The following is a 25,574-nucleotide window of genomic DNA, read 5'->3' on the forward strand; positions in this document are numbered from 1 at the left end:
TTTTCCTTGCACTTCGTAAAGCGATACTCTCTGAGAAAAAGTCCGACGACAAACACGACAGATAAAGAAGAACGGAATTGGGGCAGATACTAGATAGTGAAGAAACAATGAGTAGCCTTGATGGGGACATTGATGCCAGGTACTCGCTAGTTATGTATTTCCCTAAATGCCGGAAGTCAAGAGTCGAAGTGATTGCACTATCCTTCTTATTCCCTTTTCTTTCACTACTCGTCTTCCTTTATCTCAGGAGGGGGGGAAAGAAAACAAACTGGGCTCTTTTTTTGTGCTTCCCGTTCTCTGGTGTTGGCGATTCCTTAACGGTTGATGTCAGCGTCACATACCTCGAGTAGCGTACAACGGACCGTACCAGAAACACGTTTCCTTGAGTAACACGGAGGAACAAATCGCTATTGTGCCTCCGTGTGTGTTGTTTCATACATTCTCGTTGTCTTCCCGACTCATATTATCAAGATTTTTTTCTTTCCTTCTTCTTCGCTCTTCGGCGCGCTGCTACGACACGTTTTATTATAATTATTTTTGCCACTACTATTATTGTTAAACAGTTGGAGAGAACCCCGCCCCGTAGTGTTTCGAGTCCCTCAAGCGGCAAAAGTGGAATTGATCGATTACAATTATTGCTAGCACCGGACCTTGCTTTTACCCCGGCATGCACACACTCACCCCCACAAAGAACAAAGCCACCCTCAGATAAGCTATTATATATATATACATACCCACTCTCACAACCTATAAAGGAGCTTCTCTCAAAACACTTACCTTGCCAAATTCTAATAAAGAAAAGGGAGTTTTCCGACGTCGTATTTTCTTTTTTGTTGTTGTTTGTCCTCATTTTAGTACTATATATCTCCTTTTTTTTTACTAACGAACGTCTGGCTCTTCTCTCAGCACACACGCTAACCTTGTCATCGTTTATACACTGCACAACGTGAAACAACTGTTTAGCGCCGTCAAACTGCGATATAGCGATACTGAAAGAGACCAGAAAAATCAAGGTTATTTGCGACATATTGTTGAAGCAGTGTAGGACGACTATTCCGTGGCATTTTATTCTTTTGTTTCGTTTTTTTTGCTGGACACCGAACGTGAAGCGACCAGTTTTCCTCCCAATACTGTGCGTTCCTCTGTGTCCTTTGAATAGGTCGGTGCTGATCAACGCATTGTGTTTGCGGCTTTCTTGCCGGAGTATTTCGTGAGCCCCACGCTGCCAAACGTTGTTTGTATCGTTGTGGGAGCTTTGGCGTTGCTCGATCAAGAAAAAAAACCTGCGTTCTTCTTCGCATAGCTCTGACGTTGCGACTAGCACACTTCACCCCAACAGTGTCAATAACGGCGAAGGAAGAGCAAACAAACAGGTAGTACTTGAGGGTCAGTAATACGATCATGTCTGACCAAGTAGAATCAAAGGCGGCGCAGGAGAAAGCACCCGCCGCGAGTGCTGCAGCCACGCGAGCGTCGCCACCACCGCCACCGCACGAAATCGGCGACGTGGACAATCGTGGTACGCCTCCGCTCGCCAACGCGTCGTCCTACAGCATCGGCAGCTCCTCGCACGATGGCTCGCCTCTTCTCGCGGCACAGGCACGCCTGGCCTCCGCCATCTTCCAGCGCGAAACAAGCACCTTCCGCAATGACGGGACCGAAAGCAAAAGCCTTTTCCGCTACGAATTACCGGAGTTCTCCACCGTCTCTCTCATCACGGTGTGGGGCGTCGACTGCGTCGCTGGACTTTTCTGCCTGCTGCTCTGCGACCTGTACGTGAATGAGACGGCGGAGTTTCCGCTGACCTTCTTCTTGGCTCTTGGCGCGCAGCTGAACCTCCTCGCCGGCGTCTTTGTGTACCTGCTCGGTCGCAGCATGTTCGGCGCCAGCGTCTATCGCTTCTACCAACCTTTCACCGGAGGGGTGCGCTTCGTGACTCTTCAGTTTTTCGGCGTGATGTCCGTGGCCTCCTCGCTGCTGTTCTGCGCAGGCTTTGGACTGCTCTACGATCCGAACGAGGTTCACACCCACGGCTTCCTCAGCACCGTGGCCACCTTGGCACTTTTTGGCAACATCCTCACGTTGGCTTCGCTGCGCAGCTTTACCCCATACAGCAAGCACGCAGAGACGCCTGTGCCCGCGGCCTCCAGGGGCTCGGCACACACCGCTGAGCCACGCAGTGGCGCTGCTGTGCTGGCAGAGGGCGGCCTAAACGCAGTGCTTCGTTTCCTCTGCCGCCGGCCCAATACGGAGAGCGCGCTGCAGGTGGCAATGCTGGTGGCCCAAAACTTGCTCAGCTGCGTTGCGATCAGCTTCCCGCAGCTGCAGTACACCATCTTTGTCTTCAACTTCGCCATCACCATCGCGTGCGGCGTTCTCAGCATCTTCTTCGTCAGCTACCGCAAAGGCAGGGGCTACACCGGTCTGCGCCTTTTCTTGCCCCGCACCTGGGACGCGGTGATTCTGTGGGTGACGCGGCTGTTCTACATACTCGCCCTCTTCGCCAACACGCTGCTCATCGACGCCAGCGATGAGACGGTGCAGTCGTCGTCTGTGCTGGCGGTGCAGGGTCTGAACGTGGTCAGCTGCATCGCTCTGCTTCTCTTCATGCGCACCCTCCACTACGAGACCTTCAGCGACGCGAGCGCGATGCCCAGCAGCGTCTTTGAACTTGGCGGGGTGGTGACGGTGGCGAGTTGCTTCGTCGTGGCGTGCGTGAACATCGGCATCTTCTTCTACGTCCAGAACTTCCCGGCGGGGCTGGAGGAGGTGATCGAGGGCACGTCGTGGACCTACCGCGGCGTGCTCATCTTTGTCTCGCAGGTGGCGCAGCTCGTCTCGCTGCTGCCGACGCCGCTGGTGTACATGGCCGGTGTGATCATCCACGGTGAGCGCTTCCAAACCCTGACACCGCAGCGCGAGGCCGCCACGTTCCCCGTGCTCATCATGCAAGGCCTCAGCTACCTTCTCTACATCGCCGCCGTGATTAACTTCGTACTTTACCTGACGAGTAAAGTGCCAACCTTCGCGGCGCTGGAGTCAACGTTTTCTGTGCTGAGCGTCATCTGCATGGCCAGCTCGGTGCGCATCTACACCTTCGTGATGCTGAACCTGAACTGCTTTGTTCCTTCGTCGCCAACAACGACCACGACGACGGCGACGCCGGCAGCGGGCAACGCGGCGGGGGGAGGAAAAGGGCGAATGAGTGAGGCGAAGGTCGCAGCGGAGAAAGCCCTCGAAGCCGCCGCCGGCGTCACGGATGCCACGCCGGAGTGGTCGGCGGCCGTCAAACTGGCCTCGGTTCTCCCGTCTCGGCCGACGGAAGCGCAGAGGGCGGCGGCGGGGACCGCGGACACTGCGAGGCAGCCCGAGTATGAGTTTCCCACCGTCTCTTACATCATGAACGACAAGCTTATCATCAGCTACCTGCTGTGTCTCACCAACATTATGTTGCGCCTCATTGTGGACGTCTCGCTACACCGCATCTGGGGCGATGTGGAGCTTCCGTACTACAGGCTCATCACGATTGGCAACCTCTGCTTCTTCGCGTGTGTGCCGCTGGCGCACTACTCCGCCACGGACAAAGGCATTCGTGTCTTCCACCCCTTCTCCGGCAGCGGCGGCTTTGTGGCTCTGCAGGTGCTGGGCTGGATGCTGTACGCCACCTTCGTCATCACGACAGTCTTTGGCACCGTTCTCGCGATGAACTCTGACAAGGTCCCCGAGGAGCTGGTCACGGTCATGAACCGGGGAAACGTCTTCTACACCCTGTTCGGTCTGCTGGAGCTGATCCCGTTGGGGCTCATCACCCTCTCGATCGTTATTGAGGCGCGGTACACGCTGGCCTCCGCCGTACAACAGCGCCTGGCAAAGGAGGCGTTCTTGGAGCTCCGTCGCATCCTGCGTAAGGAGGTGCAGGACAAACCTGAAGACGAGAAAGCGGTCACGCAGGTCGCCTTCCAGACGTTGATGACAGCAGCCCTGCGCAGCTTCTCGCTGCCCATCTCACACAGCATGCTGCGCCTGTACAAAGAGGACGCGGCGGAGCGTCAGGCCCGCAAGGCGTGGCCGCGGGTGCGCAGCGACGACGACGAGGACGAGGAAGAGGAGGAGAGTCGGGCAGGCAGCGCCAGCGACGTGGACGAGAGCTCGGACAGCTCCGACTGGGTCGAAGAAAAAGGAGAAGACGTGCTGACGCGGCAGCGTCGACAGGAGGGCGCGCGTGTCATCGTTATCCTGCTCTGCTGCGCCTCGGCGGCGTTTTTCGTCATTGCCGCCTTCACCGCGCAGGTGCTGGTGCTGTCGCTCGCGTTTGCCGTCATTGCCATGCTCGTGACGACGGCCTCCTGCCTCGGCGTGCACGCGGGCTACGGCGCCATTCTGTACGGCGACTCTGACACCTACTCGCCCTTCATGCCCTTCCGCGGCGGCACGCCTTTTGTGGTGCGGCAGATGGCCGGCTGGGGCTGCTACGCCAGCGCCTTCCTGGTCACGCTCATCAGCTGCATGGAGTCGGCCGAGGTGTCAGCCACTTCGATGGTCCTGGCGGCCTTCTTGTCCGTCTGCAGCCAGGTCTTCATCTTCACCTCCATCCCGCTCTTTTCGGACCGCCGCGGCGAGCCACCCTTCCTCGAGGTGAACGGCGAGGGCATCGTGGCGGTGCTGACGTTCGCGGCGGCCATCGCCTTTGGCCGCGTGTACACCTCCGTCATTGCCTTCTTCAAGGGCGACGCAGAGCAGCTGCAGTACCTCGAGAACGGCGGCACGTCGCGACGCACACGGGTGCCGTTTGTGCTGGTCGTCATCAGTCTGTCCTTTGCCGTGCCGTGCACGCTGATAGCGCTGAGTCGGACCAAGCGGCAGTGGCAGCAGGTGATTCGAAAAGCGCGGCTCGCCGCCAGCAGCAGGGGTGAAAGCACCGAGGCCGCGAAAGGCGGCAGATCCACCTCCAAGCAGAGTCGGCGCGCGTCGACGAAGGAGCCGGCGCCGCACATGATGCTGGCGACCGGCGTTGCGAACCTGCTCGAGGTGCTCGTTATTCTTTTCGGCACCGTCACCCCAGCGACGGTCATCGTCGGTGTGTACTACTTCTCCACTCACTACACCCCGTGGCTTGTGCGGATAGTGGAGAGCTGGACACCCATCTTCTTCGCCGTGACGACGATGACGTTGCTGCTGTCGGTGGTGCCGTACCTGGTCAACGTCGGCGTGCCCCCGTTCGTCATTACGGTGCGCGTCACCATCGTGACGTGGGTCCTGTACAGCGTGCCAGTTGTTGCAGCTTCCTTTTTGCTTCTGCCGTGCGTACTGGCGCCGCGCTACAGCACATGGTTCTTGTTTGGCGCTACATTTGTGCTGACCCTTGTGGGCAACTTCAACCACGTCCGCGTCATGATCAAGATGGCCGTGTACTTCTCCATCGGTTACCTCAGCTATAATAAGTTCGTCTTCTACCAAGCGTGCGGCAGTTCCGTCTCCTGGCTGCTGGTGATGCGCATGGCAGGGGTGCACCTCCTCGACTGCCTCCTCCTGGGCTTCTGGTTGCTGTACATCCCGACCTACTCTGGCAAACCGTTTCTCACCGGTGCGCAGCGCAGTGCCGCCTTCATTGGCTTTATGCGCAACTACGTATTCACGGATGCGCAGCGGTACTTCAACTTCAGCGTGCTGGTGGACGACCCGCAGGTGCAGATGCGCGATGGCAAGACGCAGTACCTGTTCTCCTTTCACCCGCACGGCGTCTTCCCTGGCACAGCCCTCTACGCCTCCATGACGAACGAGTGGGTGCGCAAGATCGGCATCAACGCTGAGCGCTACGTTTCCACGCACGTGGCGAGCATCATCTTCAACGTGCCGATTGTGCGTGACTTTAACCTCCGCCTCGGCGCCTTGTCGGTCAGCCGGCGTACGCTGGAGGCGAGTTTGCGGCGCGGCAACAGTGTGCTCATCGTGACCGGAGGACAGGCGGAGATGCTGCACACGACGATCAGCCGGACGAAGATGACCCTCATCACGCAGCACACTGGCTTTGTGCGCCTGGCAATCGCAATGCGGGTGCCGCTCGTGCCGCTCCTGTCGTTCGCGGAGAACAACATCCTCGGCCTCATGCAGTTCCCGCGCATCCAGCGCATCGCGCTGAAGATTGTCGGCTTTCCTTTTCCGATGGTGGTGTACGGCCGCTTTGGACTTCCGCTGCCGTTCCGCAGCCGATTGACGGTGGTGGTGGGCACGCCGGTGGCCATCCCGGAAGGCGCCGACGAGAACAACCCCGAGGACGTGAAGAAGCTGTCAGAGGCGTACTTCGCAGCTGTAAAGGAGCTGTTCTACCGCCGTCGGGCGGAGGCGGGCTACCCTGAAATGGAGTTGGAGCTTCGGAACGACAAGGAGGAAGCCGCAAAGCGAAAGGCAGCCGCGGCGGAAGCGAGGAAGGCGGCGGCGCAGTAATGAGAGAGCGCTCTTTCTCTCCATTTTTCCCTATTTGTGGTGATGCGGGCCCCTGGCAGGGTAAAACATCGGGAAGTCATCAACCAGCATCCCAATTGGCTGATGTCTGCATCCGTCCTCGGTCAGACTAACGCACGCAGAGTCTGTGTGTGTGCGTGTGTGTGTGTCGTCTCCCTCTCCGATTTGTATTCTCACTTCTATCTCTCGCTCTGCGTGTTTGGGCCCGGCACGGATCACCATCCGCGCCCCGCACGTTTTATGGCTCGCTTTTCATCAACTGTAAGCATCGCACAACTGCGTACTTTTTATTTATTTGCCTCTCCGTTTTTCATCGAAGGCTCTCAATAAAAACAGAATACAACGTGTGCGCTGCATGCGACCCGTAGATATATATCAAAATATGTTTCTTTCTTCGCCTCTCCGTCAATCGTTATCCTCGGTGTTTTTCACTGTTGGATTCGTGTGGGATGTTATGCATTATTATACGTACGTTCTTGTTTGTACATCTACGGATGAGAACCATGAGCTTCGCTGCAGAGTCGAAGATGATTCTTTCGGCGAATAATGGGAAAGCGAGTGTGTGTGTGTGTGTGTGTGTGTGTGACTGACAACCCATGACACGATGTACTGAAAGAAAAGCTTTTAGTTTTCACTTCCAAACTTTAATGGGCGGGGTTCTTCCGCTGTTGGTATTACTGATGCAACGTTGTCGCTGCACAATTGTGGCGTCGATCACCTTGTCTTCTCCTCCTTTTGCCTCCCTTTAGTTTTACTCCATCACGTCATCGCACCCAACGCATTCCTCCCTTTCACTCAGAAGCAAACCATACACACACATACACACAGACAAAAAATAATAGAGCTGACGCACGGGGATGTTACGGCGTACCTTGTGGTGCCTCGTGCGCCAGAAACACGGCCAGAAGGCGTGGTCGCCAAACAGCACTAGCGGCGGCGCAGCACCCACCAACGGCGTGACGGCACAGGAGGCGCTGCAAATCGCGTACCGACCCATGCCGCCTGCACAGACGGTGGAGTACGAAGAGGACTTTGGTCCCAGCATGATCATCCACCGAGAGTTTATCTCCGCCAAGTACCGCACCCGCATGGCGTCCGACATTTCTCAGCTCGCGTACAGTGACGTGGAGTTGTCGCGGTCGCGGCGGCAGCTCGCCGACGTCATGAACCGCGAGCGACGCGGCGTCCTCGTTGGTGCTGCGGGCGAGGAAGCCGACCGCGTTCTCTTCAACTCCGACGTGGACGACACCACGCGGGAGGTAAAGAGCGCGCGCTTTCTTTTCAACGAGCAACGCATGCAGTTCTGTGATCGCTTTCAAACCTTTTTTCGCGAGCGCATTGAGCGGCAGAAGAACCAGCTGGACGGCAGCACGGCGAGCGGGCAGGTGGACGCCGGGGATGACAATCACTTTTACTTTTCGCTGATGGAGGCGTGCGCGGTGCTGCACGGGTGCGAGGCGGCGGAGGCTCGTGAGGCGTACTACCGCCGCTTTCTCGGGCTCAATTTGGATGCACTGGAGGCCGAAGATGAAGCGCTGCGGTCCCGTCTTGTGGACGCGGCGGCGGTGGAGGCACAGCTAGCGCCGTCGACATCAAAGGGTAGCGAGAGGGAGCAGGATCGAGACGCTTTGTTGGCGGCGAGTTGCTCCGGCAAGAGGCCGCAAGACGGCCTCGGAGCTTCGCAGAGTGCGGCCGTGGACTCGAAGAGCTCAACAGAGGTGGTGCAGGATATCATCGGCGCGCTGCCCCCGCTTTTCCCCAGCTCCCTTGCGCCGTCTACCGCAGCAGAGACTACAACACGCAGCAGAGAGGAAAAGGAGGAGGAGAGTTTGCGTCCGTCTCCGACAGCGCCGGAAGTCGCACTGGCAGCGTCGGCATCGCTGCCTTCGTCGTCGGAGAGCGCAACTACTAACTCCACGGCACACCTCAGCGACGACATCGCGCCACTGTACAGAGCCTACCTCGCCCACGCTCGCGGTGAGAGTCCCGTCGGCTCCTACGACACCACCACCATCGGCGCCCACGCCGAGCACGCGGAGCGCCGTCGCTGGCGCTCGCTCATGGACAAAATCGCGGCCGAGGAGTACCACAACCTAACACCCACAGAGTTGGAGGACGCCTACATCTTGAACCAGCAGCTGCACACGGTGAAGTTTTTTGATTTGAAGGTGGGCGACACGGTTCGTGAGATTGTGCAGCTGCTGCAGCGCGGCTCAAGCTCCTCGGCGGATCGAGACACACCGCTGGAGACCTCGCCCACGCACCCGGAGCGGCGTATGTAAATTGTCGGACAGTGCGTGCTTGTGAGGTCGCACAAAAAGGGGAGTAAGTACCGGCCCACGTTATTATTGTTTCTTCACACATAACCTGCTACAGCTTCTTTTCTTTTCCTCTCTGAATAGGTGAAGCGCAGATCAACGCTTAAGCGACGAGCTATCTAAGTTGTGCACGAATAAAATTTGAAGTGAAGGAAAGGGTGATGCCTTCCTCGTTGTTGCGGATGCAAAGGCATCCGTTTTCGCCGTGCGAAAGAGAAGAAAAATAAACTGATTTCTTGTTTTCTCTATCTTTCGCTCATCATTTACAAACAGCTATCGCGACGCACAGAACAGTGACGAAAGCTCCCCGCAGCCACCTACCAACGATCGAGATCACTTCCGTTTCCCTCTTCTTTCCCTTCATTATACAAAGCAAACAAGAGAAAGAAATAAAAAATGACGAGTCAGAGCAACCCCCGCGACTACGAGCTGGAGCGCGTCAGCGACGCAGGCCAGCCCTTCTCCGAGGAGGTGATAGCGTCACCGGTGAAGCAAGGCTGTGGAACCATCAACGAGTTCACCTCAACTCCGGTATCCGAGGACGAGTTTGTGAGTCTCGGCGGCGACTACGTCCCCGGCAACCGCTTCTCCGCGCTGATGCACAGGTTTGTCCCGCACGGCGGCATCCTGTCGAACTCCTACAACCTCGCTGCGGTCACGCTCGGCTCGGGTGTGATTGCCCTGCCCTCGTCCTTTAAGGCCACCGGCATCGTCACGTCGATCCTCGTGCTTATCGTGATCACCCTCAGCACGGTTTACTCCGTCTACGTTATGATGCAGGCGGCGGACAAGACGGGGCGGCGCATGTACTCGTACGAGGCCCTCGCCCGCGGTCTGCTCGGTCGCGGCTGGGACTACCTCGCGGCGTTTCACATGTGGATGTTCTGCTTCGGCTCCTGCGTCTCGTACGTCATCTCGACTGGCGACCTGCTGAGCCGTGCGACGGACGACCCGTCGGTGGACAGCTTCATCCGCTCCACCTGGGGCAACCGTGTGCTGGTCATCGTGATCTGGTTCTGTGTGATGCTGCCCCTGTCGATCCCGAAGGAGATCAACTCCCTGCGCTACTTCTCCATCGTGGGTGTATCGTGCATGATGTACTTCGTCATTATCATCATTGTTCACGCCGCGATGAACGGCTTCGAGGACGGCAGGCCGATCCACGAGGTGCACATGTTCAACACCGGCAACAGCGCCCTGGTCGGTTTCTCGAACTTCCTCTTCGCGTTTTTGGCGCAGACGAACGTGTTTGAGGTGGCGCGCGAGACGCCGAACCCGACGCCGCGCCGCGTGACGATTGACATGGCGGTGAGTCAGACCATCTGCTGCGTGCTGTACGCCTTTGCGGGCGTCTTCGGCTACCTCGACTTCGGCGAGAAGGTAGAGGACTCCATCCTGCTGAACTACAACTTGCGCGGCGACGTGAAGGTCGCCATCGCCTACGTGGGCATCGCACTGAAGATGTGCGTGGGCTTTGCGCTGTGCATGCAGCCCTCACGTGATGCCGTGTACTACTGCCTCGGCTGGCACATCCCGATGTTCAAGGACATCCGCACCGTGCCGTTGTGGCTGAACGCGGTCATCTGCACTTTCATGTCGATCGTGGCGCTCGTCCTGGGCATCTTCATCCCTCGTGTGACCATCGTGTTTGGCCTTGTCGGCAGCTTCAGTGGCGGCTTCCTCGGGTTCATCTTCCCAGCGCTGTTTGTGATGTTCGCGGGCAACTGGGGCCTGAAGCAGGTGGGCTGGTTCCACTACATCTGCACGTATCTGCTTCTCATTGCCGGCGTGATCGCGTGCGTCTTTGGCACCGTCGCTGCCATCTATGGTGAAGTGAAATAAGGGGGTGGGGAGCAACGGAAAAGGTTTTGAGGGGGAAATACAATTTCTCTCTCACAACTCGTTCACACATTCCTCTGCGCTTTTTTTTTCGTCTTCTTCCGGCAGACAAACAAGCTGAGAAAATACGCACGACGTGGTACGGCTTTTCAGAAGAACCAGAAGCAAAGGTTTACCTGTTGCTGCGCTTTTTTCCCCCTTTTTTATTGACTGCTGTTGTCTGTTTTAGCTCGTGTTTCCGTTGCTCAATCGATCTATGGTGTATTGCTTTGGCCAACAGCTCTCCCTCCTTGCTCACGTATTGTTTGATCGACAGGACAGTAAGAAGAAGGAAAAAGCGAGAAGTGGGAGACGGGGACTTCCGCTGCACTTTCGCTGTTGCCTTTCCACTACCATTCACGATCCATATCAAATGCTTTCAACAACAACAAACAAACAAACAAACAAAAAGAAAATGTTTCTTTTCCATGTGAGTGCGATCGAGGGAAAATTTTGGGGACAAACCCGCCCTCGAGCCTCACAACTCTAAGCCCTCCGCGTTTCGACTTTGACAAATAACTTTCGTGTTATTTCCTTTGTTTACGTAGTACGTGTTTTGCTTTGTTTCCTCCTCGTTTGTTTGTTTGTCTGTTTGAGTGCACCCCGGTTCATTAAGTGAGAAAAAACGTGAAGAACGACTCTCCGCAAGGGAGACACATGGACCGGGGGGTTTGCGTGGCGAAAGGAAAAAAGGAGGTGTCAAAACATCGACTTTTTTTTCTTCTTTTTTTTCTTTCGGTTAGTTGTGTAAAAAAGATGTGCTAACGCTGCAGCTTCCGTAGCGCGTGTCGCAACCGTTCATGCGCTCGTATGTATTTCCGTATTCCACCCATCTGTGCGAGCCGCTCATGATGAACTTTTGCTACTATTATTATTATTATTTAGTTCTTAAAGAAATCTGTTATGTTGTACCGATGTTTAAGAACCAATATATATATGTACTAAAAACAAGAAAGGTGAAGTATTTAAAAAAATGAAGGAGAGAGAATCAGATACGTTTTATTTCTGTTTGTTGTTGTTGTTGTGTATTCCTTTGCTTGCAAACAGTACAAGCGAGGTAGACACCGATGCTGACTTCTCCTACCCACGTGCGCCTACAACTTCTTCTTTTGATACTGTGCTTTGTTTTTCCCTTGTGTGAGAGTTAAAAAACAACAAAAATACGATAACAACGTGACTGTAGGGCTGCTGGAAGAAAGCAAAGTAGATGCACGGAGAGGAGCGTACATCAGCGTGATGCACGAGTATCAAGAAGGAAATATGGGGACATACCCGCCTTTTTCATTACGGTTCACGTCTGTCGTGCCTTCCTCGATTGCATCTGCTTTCCTTCTTCAACTGTCCTCCAACAGCTTTCGTTTGAACGTGTTCCGCAGTGACAAATCGTATTAGCATTCATTTTTGATTTTCCATTTTTTGCTGTTTGTCACACTGATGCGGAGCTCGTGGAAAAAGATAATGGAACTTCGCACAAGTACTTCTTTTGTTTGTTTGACGTTCCTCTCGTGAGTTTGGCATTTGTCGTCGGCGACCACATCGAAGGGACGTTTTTTTCGTTTCTTCTTCTGACCTCTCTCTCCTTTCCAGTTGACTCCTTTGCTCACCTAAAAAAAAAAGAAAACACACATATATATAGACTTTCATTTCTTCTTTTCAAAAAAAAAGAACAGAAAAAGAACCGAACAACACTAATAAATATTTTCTCTTCTGAGTTTGAGAAGGTAAAGGGAAAAAAGGGCCGCTAATCCTGTTTTTTTTTCCGGGCGGCGAAACGAGAAAAAAAGCAATCGTTGAGTGCTGTGGTGTTACTTCTGTTGGAGCGGCGTCCTACATACCCACCATTTCATTATTATTATTCTTAAAACGATATGTTTGGTTTTTTCTTTTTTTCTCTCTCTTTCTCTGTAGCGTCGAATTGCCATAGCTCGTCGATTCTAAATACTTTTTTCCCTTTATTGATCTTCGATTCTGGCGAGATGCGTGGTCGGTCTCAGACTGTGACCCTTTTTTATTATCTATCTTGCTTCTTTTGGTTTCGCCTTGTTTGTTTGATTTCTCTCGTTTTCCTATGTTTGTTTTCGTTATTTTCAGATTGACGCCATCGTTGTATCTCTATCAAATCTGCATACGTTTGCCTTCTATGGTTCATCTTTCTGTCTATTCATTTATTTATATCGATATATATATATATGTTAAGGATCACTGAAGAGTGTGCCTGATAGTGCCTTCAAAGGATTTCTGGCCGCCACAGGTGTTCGCGGATGACGTGTGCGAGTCGATGCCAGGGCGCGGCGGCGACTTCATCTCTGCCGTCAGCATCGCCTTGACGCAGTCTCTTCTTTCTTTCTTTGGAAGGAGGAGGGGAGGGGGGAGGGGAAACAGCAAGGGATCTTAAAAAAAGAGAAGGGAAAACACCGAAAGGGTACACCCGTGCCTTGGTGTTCCTTTTTTTTCTTTTTCTCGCTGTCACCGTTGCCACACGTCTTACTTCAGATGATGAAAAGAAAACGAGAATTGAAACATCATTCGCGTATTTGCTCTCTCTCGTGCTGCGGCGCCCGTCGCATTTCTGCTGTGTGGAGGTGCACGGACTTGAAAGGGAAGACGGTCATAGCGCGTTTTCGAATAGGCTAGATGCCGTTGCTTCTTGCAGCTTCTTGCATTTTTTTTTCTATAAAGTGCTGAGAAGGCGGTGCTGGTGTCATTATCTTGGCACTTTGGCGTCGGCACAAGCAGACGCGCACCTCAAGAAACAAACGATGGTCAACGGCACATCGTGGTGCTGTATGACAGAGAAAGATCAACCTAACTTCCTTCTCTTTCTTTTCTCTTTCTCCTTTTCTTCTTCTATCTTTCGTTTTCCGCTCTCCGCATTGTTGACGGTCACAGAGTAACACAGCTTTCCTGTCCTTGCGTCGATAGACCCGTACGAAAGGGTACATAGCGGACTCCGTTGATTTCAACGCTATTTCTCCTCGCCCTCACAGCACATACGCCACCCACACATCCGTAGAGCAGAAAGGACAGGATGTTCCCTGGAATGCAAGGTCCTCAGGCGCTGCCGGATCAAGAGGCGTATCCGATGTTCTGGCGCAATCTGAACCGTTTTGTGGTCATCACAACCCTGACCGTGGCGGTGGCGGTTACAGTGCGGTACTGCGAGCAGCGCACCCACTCGATGCTGACTGCCAGCTTGTAAGAGAAAGTGGGCTAAGAATCTATTGCGCTGTGAAAAAAAGAAGGGGTTAAAAATGGGTGTTGCGCTGTTATTCTTCTTTTTTTTTTGAATAGTTGTGAAGCGTGTTGCGGTGGTACGAGAGAGTGGTTGTCGCTCACATTGCCCTGCGGGGGTGCGTTGGTACTGGTGTGCTCCTCACTATGTCGGCTATTCTGTTCGCCTCGCTGGAGGGGACTTTAGCAAATGTTAATTAATCCTTACCTAATTCAGCCACAGCAACGCACGAGCGGCCACGCAGCGCTGACCCCACAAAAGCGATAGCTCCTTTCCGCTTTCAACGAGCAGACGCAAAAGAAAGAAAAGCCAAATAGGGTGTGCGCCAGCAATAAGGAAGTTAATGGTGCTTTGTTATTATTTGGGAGCTGAAGCGGCGTTCATTGCCGCTGGTCACGGAGGTTTCCTTTAGGAATTGCGTCACATTGAATGGCCTATGGGGTATGTTTTTTTTTTTTGCTGACTTTGGCCTTGGGAGGGGGGGGGGAACGGCGTCTCGTGGCAACGCTACGCCATTTCGTGTTTTCGTCTCACACACACACACCACTCTGTCATCTTCTCTCTCTCCCCTCCCTTTACTTCCTTCTCCTCAAAAGGTGCTTACGAGAATTATAGCCCGTTGTGTACTCGACGCTCGGGGCTTAACGTCCTCCACTCTATCTCCTATCCATCATCCGTGTAACACTCCTTTCCCTTTCGCGTGGTTTTTAGCGTTCTGCGGAAGTAGAAGAATACGAATGTCCGCCATGCGGTGTAACACGCAGATGCAAGGATTTGAGGTGGTCGATGCGGTGTCGCACACACGCACCAACACCTCTGCGTCGTTGTACGCGCCGCTGCACTTTACGATCTCCTTTCAGGTGCACGAGCCCATCGTTGGGTCTGCCTTGTTCGTGGCGGTGGAATTTATCGCCGACGTCGCCTCGGAGCAGCCCGCTGTGTCTTTGCTGCCGCTGAGCTGCGTTGCGCCGGCGGGACTTGCCAACTCCTCTGCGAAGACCGCGACCTCGATGGCCGCCGTCACGCTTACCTCTTCATCTTCAGTGGGAGGTGACACGTCGACCGATGCGTTGCCGTTGCAGGGGCTGCTCGCGCCCGACGTGCTGTACGAGCTGACGTTCTGTGTGACGGATCTTAGCACGTTGCGGGTCATTCCGTTGAAGCATCTCCTGCAGGTGAGCATGATGCGCGTACGCCTCGTGACCGCTGCTGCTGCGACTGCGGCGACGGAGACGGAAGCAGAGCGGGACGAGAACAAAAGAGGAGAGAGTAGCGCGGTGGCCACGTGGTGCGTGGTGTGGCACGTGCGTCGCGATCCGCAGAATAATCAGGAGCTCGTGCGCACTGTGTTGAGTCCTTTATCCTAAGCACATGAACGCTGCCTCACGCACATGGGGTTGATGACGGTGTTCTTTTCGTGTCCAGAACAGCCGAACATTTCCTTTACAACTTTTACAGGTATGAACCTTAAACTTCGTTCACCAAATTGCTGCAGTCAAATGACCGATATGCATTTCTCACCTTCTGCCGATACCCCGCCATGTGCATGGACAATCCAGTCGCTCAAGCCTCTTCGACTACAAACTTCAACCTTTTTCTTTGCCACTACCAATTTTTTCTTTTCTGCTTCATTTTGCGTCTGAAATGTCGACCAACACCGCCTCTCACTGCGCCTTGCCGCCGACGTGACCAACACACATACACACACACACACACACCTCTCAAACGCAGCAGTTCTTTTGCAAGAGAACCTATCGTGCGCTCACCTGCGTTAGTTCAACCGACAATCAACAAGAAGAGCAACAACAAAAATGTTTCTCGGCGGCTTCGTTCCTCGTCGCTTTGCGCAGTTCAATCGCGACCCGTTCTGGATGTTCTTCATCTTCTCGGTTGGTGCGTGGATTGGCGAGTACCCGGCGATGCAGATCAAGTACAACGCTCGTGACCTCATCTTAGACCCTCACCGTTACGTGTGGTCGCACCTGGATGACCACCACTAATCGTGCAGGAGGGATGCGTGGGGGCTATGTGAATCACCGTTCTGCACTTTTTCTTTCCTTTCCACATACTACCCCCCCCCCCTTTCCCCATGGTGGTGGTGTGTTAGTTCAGACGATTAGCAGTAGTATAGTACTCCTCGGTAAACGTGAAAGTAAAGAAGGAAAATAATCGAAATGCCAGCAGAAAAAAAAACAAGCAAAGAGAGAGAGAGAGGGAGGGAGCGAGTTACAAAGCTCCGTTGGACCGCCGTGATGGGGGAAGGCAAAAGACAACGGAAAAGACAGGCGCATTTGCGTTGAGTTGACGGAGTTGCTTCCTGTCTTTCTCTTTCTCTCTCTCTCTCCCATAATATCCCTTTCCGATATCTGGGTGCTCTGCCACGCAGCTAACGGGCCGCGGCTTCAGAGTTTTCTACACCGCCGATTAATTGCGGTTGCATCTGTTGTGTCACGTTAATAATAATAATAAAGTAAGCGTCTGCTTCGCTTTCTCAAAGTGGCATTCTCTTTCCTCTTTCGTTCTTTTCTTGGTTGCCTCGTGCGCTTATCGACCACATAAACCACTTGACTTACACGGCTGCTTTTCTATTAGACCTCCCCGCTTTCTCTGCCTTCACAGCTCTCAAGCGCACACGCACACACACTCTCCCTTTCCAACCCAATCCCTCTTCCCCCAGTTCATCATGGCTGCTCCGTCTGCTGCGATCAAGAAGGCCTCCGCGAAGAAGGCCGGCTCCCGCAAGGTAGCGCACAAGGCGGCGGCGAAGAAGGCCGCGCCGAAGAAGGGCGGAGCGAAGAAGGCCGCCCACAAGAAGCCTGCGAAGAAGGCCGCGAAGAAGGCCGTGAAGAGGGCGGCGCCGAAGAAGGCCGGCCACAAGAAGCCGGCGAAGAAGGCGGCGAAGAAGTAATGCCAACCGAGTAGTAACGCCTATTTATGCGTACATATTCGCACGTTTGTTACGTGTTGAGTAGATGCCAGGGCGTCTTCTCCCCCCTTTTATAGATCTCTTTTTTTCTTGTTTGCCTCCCCTCTGATATATTTTTCCGTACTTTTCTCTTTCTCTGATCGGAGCGAATTGCATCCACGCAAACCCCGCGCCAACACACAATCTCGCTTTTGCACCTTTCGCGCGTACAAAGTTGTACCCCCCCCCCCTGCACGTGCTCCTCTCGTTCGCCGCTCATGGAGTTGGTGTTCGTTTGAATCTTCTCCCTTGGTTTGAAGCGCCCTCGTTGCCCTCTCACCTTTTTCCTTCTTTGCGTCTGAGAGACTAAAAAACTGGGTGACGCCTCGTCGCGGTTTCTTCGCATGTCGCTGTTTACACGTCTTCTATGCGTAACGCTCCTCCATTATACATGCATATGTATTTGCAGAGAGAAAGAAGTGGTGGACTGCCGGCTTCACCAGAGGTAAGACGACGAGGAAAAGGGAAAGGGAGAAACGGCGGAAAGGGCAAACGAGGGAATAGAATTGCGTCTTCACACGCGAAAGAGCAGACGTACGTGTGTTGTGTTTCGAAATCACACGCAAGGACCGGAGCAAGATGAATGAAAAAAGAAAAAAGAAACGCAGTGCCTCCTTCTGACTCTCTTGAGAGCTCCCCCCTTTTTTCCCTCTTTGGTCACACCGGGGCATGCGTGAATCGCGTTCATCTTCCGCTAGGCTTCGCGCGGGACCTGCGTTGAGAGACGATCGCGTGCAAACAATGGTGATGGCGGTGAACGCCAGTTCTCCTGTAGCGCAACACGCAAGGAAGCAGGTTGACGCTTGTTTTCTGCTGTGTGTTGAGGATGACCAGACTCTTTGTGCACTGCTGCGTTCTCTTCCCGCTGTGCTGCTGTCAACGCGCTCCTCTCTCTCCTCTTTTCCTCTCCTCTCATCAACGTTTTCTTTCTCTAAACCTCCATCTGCGTAACTGAAACGGGTGCTTTAGACTTTCTTGTCTTCATACCTCTCAAACACAAACACTCTCCCTTTCCAACCCAATCCCTCTTCCCCCAGTTCATCATGGCTGCTCCGTCTGCTGCGATCAAGAAGGCCTCCGCGAAGAAGGCCGGCTCCCGCAAGGTAGCGCACAAGGCGGCGGCGAAGAAGGCCGCGCCGAAGAAGGGCGGAGCGAAGAAGGCCGCCCACAAGAAGCCTGCGAAGAAGGCCGCGAAGAAGGCCGTGAAGAGGGCGGCGCCGAAGAAGGCCGGCCACAAGAAGCCGGCGAAGAAGGCGGCGAAGAAGTAATGAGACCGTATGATGAGCGGAGATACCATTGTGTGCAAGGCACGCTTTCAAACCTGTAAATCTCTTTTTTTTTTTACCCGACATTGCTTGTACCCCTCATAGATTTTTTTTCGTTTTACGACTCGCTTTTCTTTTTTTTTTGTCTCACAGCGCACGTTGTCGTCGCTTTGTCATTTCGCTCCAGCGTGCTGGTTCTTCTTTCGCGTTTTCGGTCAGCTTAACTTCGCCGGTTTGCCCTCGCCTCCGTCTCTCTCTCTCTCTCTGCCTCCCCTCTTTGGTCCGACTCGATCGGCTGTCACGATGGCTGCACACCTTTTCGTTCTTTGTTTTTTCAAGCATACATCTTGTACTTTTATCATGCAACTATGTATCCTGTTTTTTTTGTTTGTTTTCTGGTGTCACGTGGCATCAAGAGAAGGCGTCGAAGCGGCTCGACGAGCTGGAATCTCCAAAGAAAAGAAAAAAGATGGAAATAGAAACGGATAGGCGGGTCGCGCAGTCGGAGTGCAGTAACCGCACAATGGTGAACAACTTTTGTTGTTCTGAAACGAAATCAATTGAAAAGGTGACGACAACGGTAGCTGCAAGTATGTAGAAGGAAAGAAGAAAGAAGAAAAAAAGAATGCTTACCAGAGAGGAAAACGTATATTAAACGGATTAGGATTTACTTCTACACACCCGAACATGAGGCTCCGCAAGCAGCGAACAGACGCGCGCACATTGGTGTCAGTATGCCGCAGGTTGCACCTCGGAGACGTCATTCAAGTTTTTTTTCCTGTTTTCACGAAAGACGTGAAAGAGAATGTGTGTACGTTTGCGGGTGTGTATGTGTGCGCGCGTTTGTTTGTCTGATTGAAGTGGAGAACGCAATGAGTTCACGAACCGCCGTGGTGCGTCTCAAGCGCTACGTGCAGCCTAAATCTGCCGCCTTTGCGTGCGATTCACGGGTGTTTGTTGCCTTGTTGTTTCTTTTATTGTTTTTCCTTATGTTGAGTAGAAACCCCAGCAAAAGTGTAGAAGTCCTTTTTCTATGATTCCTCTGCGTACACCCTTGTGAAGGACGTTTGAAAAAGAAAAGAAGAAAAGATCGCCATGTGGGAGACGTGAGAACTTCGACCGCTGAAGAGCGACTACCCATGACGGGGATGATAAGCGGATGCAGAGCAACGGAAACAGCGAACGCCGCTATTGTTGTTTAAGTTGCTCTTTTAGAAGCTCGCTTTTTTTTTACGTGAAATAGAAAACAGTACACCTCGTTCTGTTGCACATCATGGAGATAAAAATGCTGCCCGTGTAGAGAACCGCCTCTCTTCGAAGCGTTTCACAAGTATATATATATCTCCTTCTCCCAACAAACGCCGCTGCATATTCTTCTTCTTTTTCTTTCACCATCGCCCAACACCGCTGACAACTTCAAATGCATACTCCACTGATCAAAACAACAAAAACAATGAATCTTTCTCTTCCTCCACGCTGCAAATAGTTCTTTGACTTGCCTGCGTCACGCCTTTCACGTTGCGTGTTCCGATTATTCTTCGCTCGCTTTTCTCTCCTGCGTCTGTGAAATACTTTGCACTTTTGTTTTCTTGTGTGAGAACGTCCTCAGCTGGAGTTTCTTTTTCAACCTTACGACTTTATCAACATATATACGGGGGAAACCCGCGCAACAGCAATTAAAAAAAGAAGACAAATTGCTGCTAACAAAGGAAGTTACCTACACCATTGGACCCCGCGCCACCTGTCCTATTCAGCCCTTTTGAAGAGAAGGGACAAAGGAAGGGAAACGTATCCTGTTTGTTTATTTATTTATTTCGTGTGTGTGTGTTTTGCGTTTAACAGCTTAGCTTACCGTGTTTTCGAGGATATATATATAATAGTTGGGGCTCTTCTCGTTTTTGTTTCTCTTGCATCAGTGCAGTCGTTTTCGGCTTTGATTCGAACCCCTGCAGCGTTTGTTTTTGTCTTCTTCTTCCTTTCTTTTGTTGGTAGATACAGCTGCCCATTCCACACACACGCATACAAAAATAAAGAAGGTTTTGGTAAGAAAGAACTCGTAACCACGCCGTCGCTACGCGCACAACGAAGATAACACGAGTGTCCCCGCCCCCCCCCCCCCCAAAAAAAAAAAACCGGGAAGAACAACCACAAAAATATATGTACTGCCGGTGTTGTGTTCGTTGCATCTCTCAGCAGACTTTCACGCGCCTTGTCGGGGGCATCTACGGTGTGTGTGTGTTCTCGCTCGTATCTCCTTTCGTTTTTTCCGTAGTTTTCGCTTCTAATATTTACTCTCTCTGTCTCTGTCTTGTACCTTTTTTCCCCACCTTTTGTTACCATCTTTTTCGTTTCTTTGAGCTGTGTGTTCGTTGCACAATCCGTCGAGCTACCCTCCGCGTCTGTCCCGCCCGTCCTCCCGCACCGTTTTTATTGGTAGTCATTCGTGGAAGTGTATATATTTTTTTGAATTTCTTTTTCTGATACCGAGCGCCGGTACGACGCCACCGCTGACTGACGGACTCCACTACACATTTCGCACTCATTCTTTCTCTTCTCTCTTATTTCTTTTTCTGTTTTGATTTTGGCTTTTCTCTCTCTCTCTTTCTGATAAACTTCAAATCGAAGAGTATTGTATTTTTTTCTTTAATTCCCGCTGAAGCGAGATGTCGAATCTGCACCAGCTACAACGTGCGTGGACGCTGTGGTACGACAGCCCATCCACCTACAGCACGGAGAATTGGGAGATGTCGCTGGTGCCCATCATGACGGTGCACACCGTTGAGGAGTTCTTTGTGATGCTCAAGTACATGAAGCCCTTGCACGCCCTCCGCACCTCCTCGCAGTATCACTTCTTCCAGGAAGGCGTCAAGCCCATGTGGGAGGACCCGGCCAACAAGAAGGGCGGCAAGCTGTGGGTAAACTTGGACATCAACGCCGGCAGCGTTCGCCCCAGCAGCAACACAAGCGGCGGCACCGCCGCGGCGGACGCGAACGGCGTGGAGGCGAAGACCGACTTGGACAAGTCCTGGGAGAACGTGCTGATGGCCGCCGTGGGCGAGTACCTCGATGGCGCCGACAACAACGCCACGGGCGAGCCGTTTGTGACCGGCATAGTCATGTCGAAGCGGAAGTACCACAATCGCCTGGCGGTGTGGATCAGCGACGCTTCTGCGAAGGACAAGATCGATGCCCTCAGGAAAGCCATCACGAAAGAGGCTAGTCTTCCCTACATTGCATCCCTTGTCTTCACCAAGCACGGCGAAGCCTCATAGCTACTTCAGTGCTTCGCGCTTCTCCTCTTTGCCTTTTTGTTTTTCTGAAGAGACACTTAGAAGTCGTTTTGATCGCTTTCTTTCTTTTCTTTTTTCTCTCCCTTCACTTCTCCCTCGGGGAAGTGATTTACACATTTTCCACTGTTGATTGCGCTCGGGTTCGACGGCTCCTCTGCGCGCTTGTTGAACGGTTTTCTTTTAAAAGGGACGACGCAAAGTACGTGTGTGTGTGTGTGTGTGTGTGCGCTTTACAGCGCTCTTTTTTGAGTTTATCCTCTTCTCCCTGTTCGAGTGTACGTCGTTGAGGGCAAAAAGACTCTTCTCCAGGTTGGGGGTTTATGTAGAAGCGATGCAAAAGCGAGGTAGGCAACAGAACCGAGAAGAGCAGCTGGCGAGGCTAAATTCGGAACCAGGAGACGTAAAGAGAGAGAAACCATGTGTGTGTGTGTGTGTGTGCTTCCCTTAAATAATCGCGGAGAAGGAACTGTCTTGTACTGTGCGTGTTAGTGTGTGTGTGTGTGTTTGGTTTTCGAAGTCGTCTGTGTAGTAGAGTGAGGTGAGGTGTTTGAGGAGGTGAGAGGTGCACGGGGGTTGTTTCCGTTAGGACATCGCCGTCGGCTACTACTCCACTTATATAATGCATGTTTCGGAGAAAAGGGAGTGGGCTTTGCGTGTACATCTATGAACTTACACGGCCACATCGCACGGAAGCGTGCTGTGTGCGCGCCGTGCAAATGTTCTTCCGCTTTCCTTCCTTGGAAAGAAGCGTCCAACAAACACACAGCCAACGTCTATTGGCAAGAAAGACAGGCAAATCTTGCTGCTGCATCACCCTCCTTTGAAGCTAAGAAAAATCGTTTTCCTAAAAAAATATATGTCGGGAGAAGACTGCATTGAATCGATTGCGACGTTCCGCAGAACTGGCTCTTTTACGGGCGGCCTCTTGTCAGTTCTTCTACTGCACGTTCTTTAGGCGCCGACTTGCGCGATTTGGAAAGCATTAATGCATTGATCGCGCTCCAGTAAAAAAAAAGTGCACATCACGATAACGACTGCAGAGGTGCAAAAGCCTTTCCTAGCGGCTCGTCTGCCTTCGTCGCTGCGTGCTGTCTTCTAATAGAGTTTGAGATTGTAGTGTATTGCTGCGTTTTCCAGCAAGCGTTCGTCCACAGTTCCGACAACATCTTTCACCCCTCTCTTTCCTCTCTTTCCCACTCCTTATGCCATAGAGCAACGGCCCCAAGAGTGCGCATCGAGGTTATTTTTACACGCAGGAAACAAAAGAAATAGACGAAAGCAAAGAAAAACTTGATTCACTAGTCATGTCAATGGCAGCACGCATCAGTAGTGGTGATGTCGGGCGTCCGCGTCAGCTGTCGTCCGAGGTGATCATGAGCGCCCGAAACGAAGCAGATGCGCCTGGCAAAGCCACTGCCTCGACGCCGCCGGCGGTGCCCGCGCCGCCGCTGATCACGAAAGAGCTCCTGCAGATCGCCGAGGACCTGCGGATTGTGGTGGCGAAGGGCACCTGGCAGAGCTACGGCAGCGAGGCGGAGATACGACGGCAGTCGGAGGACGATCCGTGTGGCGCACCGCCCATCCCGCACCGCCCCCCGATCACCGTGCAGTTCGAGGTAGCCCGCCAGGCGATCCTGCGCCACCGCACGACGGCGCACAACAACTACTTCACCAAGGAGGCGAGCGAGGACAGTCGCGATCTGCGCTCGTCGCACAACCCCCTTTACGAGCTGATGCGTGATGAGGTGGACTCGGCGGTACAGGCGGTGCCGCGGCGGTGCGTGGCGGGGACGCAGACGTACCACGTCCGCCGTGTGAACGCGGTGGCCCAGGCTGAGCCGACGATGGTGGACGCGTGCATCCGCCACGTCCCGCCCCCCGTGAAGGAGGAGCCGAAGCTGAGCGCTTTTCTGGACAAAGTCCTCCCCCGCACCCTCCACTGTCTCACCCAGAACTATCAGGTTCCCATCTACACGGACGACTTCAAGAGCCTCAGCGAGGACGATGCCGTGGTGGCCACGCGCGATGAGCTCGTCCTCATTGAGAAGGGCAACTTCATGCACAACTTCACGAAGGACCGCAAGGTGAGTGCGGTGAACTGGCGCAGCAGTCGCCGCCGCGACCACATGGTCTGCATCGCCTCCATCAGCCAGCAGTCCCTGCAAGAGCGCCTGCAGGCCAACCGGCGGTGCGACAGCAGCGTGTCGCTGATTTGGGACCTGACCGATCCGATGCACCCGCGCTACATCCTTGAGTCGCCGGTGGAGGTGCAGGTGCTGCAGTTCCACCCAACCCGTCCCAACCTCGTGGCGGGTGGCGCGATGAATGGGCAGGTTTATCTGTGGGACCTGAGCCTCGGAGAAGCGGCGACGCTGTTTACGACGAACCCCGCTGCGCAAAAGACGCAGCAGCAGCGGCAGCGGCAGGCGCGCAACACCAACACCCGCGACTCCCCCACCGATGTGGATCTTCCTGCGAATGCCGCGGCGGTCGGCGGGGTCGAAGATGACAACGAGGCCGCCGCAACGGAGTTTCGTGAAGTCGGTGCGGTGCCGCGGATGCCGGAGAGCTTGAAGGCGGTTACCCTCGAGCTGGACGGTGACGTTAACGTGCCACGCCTGCAGCCCATTCAGCTCTCTCGCATTGAGCTCTCCCACCAGTGCCCGGTGCACGACCTGCAGTGGATGCCTGGCAACCTCGAATTCGGCTTTGACGGCAAGCAGACGGTGGTGAGCGAGACGCATCAGTTCGCCACCATCGGCGAGGATGGTGCAATGCTGGTCTGGGACACCCGATGCGAGCACCTGCCGCAGGATAAGCTGCGCAAGATCAAACACCAGAGCCGTGTCGGTGGCGTGGAGCAGCCGTGGGTGCCGCTGCTGCGCTACTCGTTGGCCAAACCAGACGGCAGCGGCGACTTGGCCGGCTTTCGCTTCTTTCTCAGCGGCTGCACGGTCGACGAGGTGCCGTCCTACTCGGCGGCCGTGGGCAGCATGGACGGCCAGCTCGGGTTTTGCTCGATGGTGATGCAGCACGAGCGGCGGCCCTCCGTCGTGCTGCCCACATTCGGCTTCACGCGAGAGACGCGCTTTGTGCGCAACGTGGTGGCCGACGCGCACGGTGGTCCCGTTTACTGTGTGGAGCGCCACCCGACGATCGGTGATGTGTACTTGACCTGCGGTGACTCGTCGTTTAAGGTGTGGCGCACCGACGTGCCGATGCCGCTGTACGAGTCCCCGCAGCGACCAGCCGCCGTCTACTGCGCCTCCTGGTCCCCTGCCCGTCCTGGCCTCGTCTTTATTGGGATCGGCAACGGCATGGTGGAGCTGTGGGACTTGCTCGACCGCAACCCGGAGCCGATGCTGACCCACCACCTTGTCCAGGACGCCATCACTTCCATCTCCTTGCAGCCGCTGCCGCACCGCGTTAACAGCCGGTACTCGCAGCAGATCCTCATCGGCACCAACCTGGGCTCCTTCCACTGGTACGCCTTGCCCACGGCTCTCTCGCGGGTGACGAGCGGGGAGCGGCGATATGTGCGGGCCATGCTGGAGCGCGAGGCGCGGCGCGTGGCGTACTACAGCTGGCGCTGGTCGGAGCGGCAGTCGGAGATCGATCGCTTTGGCCTGCAGGAAGCCGCGGCGCGGCTGCGCGGCACGATTGCGACCACCGTACACGTCGGCAGCGGAGGCCCTGGAAGCACGGGCAGGGCGTCGAGGGACAACGGGGATCAGGATGAATTGTTGTTGGTGGCGGAGCGTCGACAGCCGAAGGAGGACCTAGACATGAAGGACTTTGAAAACCCCTATGCGCAGGACCCGCAGCGTGATGAGGAATTTCTTGCGTTGGTGGAGCTGCTTCACGTGGAGGAGATGGAGCGTCTCAGGGGCGACTCGGGGTCTTAAGGAAGGTGTGGATGGTGTTGTTGGTGTGTGGTGTGAGCATCTGCGCTGTTTATATATACATGTGTGTGTGTGTGTGTGTCGTTGTTGTTGTTGTTGTTGTTGCTGCCGATGTTGATGGCGTAGTACGTACTTCGCTGTCTCACAGATGTAAATTACACCGTATTTGTAGGCCCTTCTCCCTCGGTGGTGTGCTTGAAGGCGCCTTGGCGTTGGTCGTATCTCCAGAGGAGGGCAGAGATTCTCTCTCTCTTTCTTTTTC

At 54.0% G+C, this 25,574-nt stretch overlaps 9 protein-coding genes across 17 annotated transcripts; all 9 read left to right on the forward strand.

Moving 5' to 3' along the window:
- Positions 1-245: 245 nt before the first annotated feature.
- On the forward strand, positions 246-6,444 carry ABB37_04381 (putative diacylglycerol acyltransferase; the record flags this gene model as incomplete). Its single annotated transcript, XM_015802038.1, has 1 exon — positions 246-6,444. The coding sequence occupies exon 1, from the start codon at positions 1,402-1,404 to the stop codon at positions 6,442-6,444; it is 5,043 nt and encodes a 1,680-aa protein (XP_015659439.1). The 5' UTR covers positions 246-1,401.
- A 765-nt stretch (positions 6,445-7,209) lies between these two features.
- Positions 7,210-8,744, forward strand: ABB37_04382 (hypothetical protein; the record flags this gene model as incomplete). The annotated part of the gene is made up of 1 exon (XM_015802039.1): positions 7,210-8,744. Exon 1 carries the CDS (start codon positions 7,320-7,322, stop codon positions 8,742-8,744), a length of 1,425 nt encoding a protein of 474 aa, XP_015659440.1. The 5' UTR covers positions 7,210-7,319.
- A 407-nt stretch (positions 8,745-9,151) lies between these two features.
- Positions 9,152-10,622, forward strand: ABB37_04383 (putative amino acid transporter; the record flags this gene model as incomplete). The annotated part of the gene is made up of 1 exon (XM_015802040.1): positions 9,152-10,622. The coding sequence occupies exon 1, from the start codon at positions 9,177-9,179 to the stop codon at positions 10,620-10,622; it is 1,446 nt and encodes a 481-aa protein (XP_015659441.1). The 5' UTR covers positions 9,152-9,176.
- Positions 10,623-14,627: 4,005 nt separating this feature from the next.
- On the forward strand, positions 14,628-15,257 carry ABB37_04384 (hypothetical protein; the record flags this gene model as incomplete). Its single annotated transcript, XM_015802041.1, has 1 exon — positions 14,628-15,257. One exon carries the CDS (start codon positions 14,628-14,630, stop codon positions 15,255-15,257), a length of 630 nt encoding a protein of 209 aa, XP_015659442.1.
- A 362-nt stretch (positions 15,258-15,619) lies between these two features.
- Positions 15,620-15,890, forward strand: ABB37_04385 (hypothetical protein; the record flags this gene model as incomplete). Of its 3 annotated transcripts, none has more annotated exons than XM_015802042.1 (1): positions 15,620-15,890. In XM_015802042.1, the coding sequence occupies exon 1, from the start codon at positions 15,702-15,704 to the stop codon at positions 15,888-15,890; it is 189 nt and encodes a 62-aa protein (XP_015659443.1). In that variant the 5' UTR covers positions 15,620-15,701. The 3 variants fall into 3 exon arrangements, with proteins under 3 accessions (XP_015659443.1, XP_015659444.1, XP_015659445.1); XM_015802043.1 differs by having other exon boundaries at positions 15,623-15,890; XM_015802044.1 differs by having other exon boundaries at positions 15,635-15,890.
- A 495-nt stretch (positions 15,891-16,385) lies between these two features.
- Positions 16,386-16,798, forward strand: ABB37_04386 (hypothetical protein; the record flags this gene model as incomplete). Of its 4 annotated transcripts, none has more annotated exons than XM_015802045.1 (1): positions 16,386-16,798. In XM_015802045.1, exon 1 carries the CDS (start codon positions 16,574-16,576, stop codon positions 16,796-16,798), a length of 225 nt encoding a protein of 74 aa, XP_015659446.1. In that variant the 5' UTR covers positions 16,386-16,573. The 4 variants fall into 4 exon arrangements, with proteins under 4 accessions (XP_015659446.1, XP_015659447.1, XP_015659448.1 ...); XM_015802046.1 differs by having other exon boundaries at positions 16,466-16,798; XM_015802047.1 differs by having other exon boundaries at positions 16,481-16,798.
- A 1,024-nt stretch (positions 16,799-17,822) lies between these two features.
- Positions 17,823-18,123, forward strand: ABB37_04387 (hypothetical protein; the record flags this gene model as incomplete). The annotated part of the gene is made up of 1 exon (XM_015802049.1): positions 17,823-18,123. Exon 1 carries the CDS (start codon positions 17,899-17,901, stop codon positions 18,121-18,123), a length of 225 nt encoding a protein of 74 aa, XP_015659450.1. The 5' UTR covers positions 17,823-17,898.
- A 1,481-nt stretch (positions 18,124-19,604) lies between these two features.
- On the forward strand, positions 19,605-21,392 carry ABB37_04388 (eukaryotic translation initiation factor eIF-4E putative (EIF4E1); the record flags this gene model as incomplete). 4 transcript variants are annotated; one of them, XM_015802050.1, is made up of 1 exon in its annotated part: positions 19,605-21,392. In XM_015802050.1, exon 1 carries the CDS (start codon positions 20,784-20,786, stop codon positions 21,390-21,392), a length of 609 nt encoding a protein of 202 aa, XP_015659451.1. In that variant the 5' UTR covers positions 19,605-20,783. The 4 variants fall into 4 exon arrangements, with proteins under 4 accessions (XP_015659451.1, XP_015659452.1, XP_015659453.1 ...); XM_015802051.1 differs by having other exon boundaries at positions 20,477-21,392; XM_015802052.1 differs by having other exon boundaries at positions 20,505-21,392.
- Positions 21,393-22,619: 1,227 nt separating this feature from the next.
- On the forward strand, positions 22,620-25,315 carry ABB37_04389 (hypothetical protein; the record flags this gene model as incomplete). The annotated part of the gene is made up of 1 exon (XM_015802054.1): positions 22,620-25,315. The coding sequence occupies exon 1, from the start codon at positions 22,715-22,717 to the stop codon at positions 25,313-25,315; it is 2,601 nt and encodes an 866-aa protein (XP_015659455.1). The 5' UTR covers positions 22,620-22,714.
- Positions 25,316-25,574: the final 259 nt, after the last annotated feature.

This window comes from Leptomonas pyrrhocoris (assembly GCF_001293395.1).
Source record: "Leptomonas pyrrhocoris isolate H10 chromosome Unknown, whole genome shotgun sequence".
NCBI lineage: Eukaryota > Euglenozoa > Kinetoplastea > Trypanosomatida > Trypanosomatidae > Leptomonas > Leptomonas pyrrhocoris.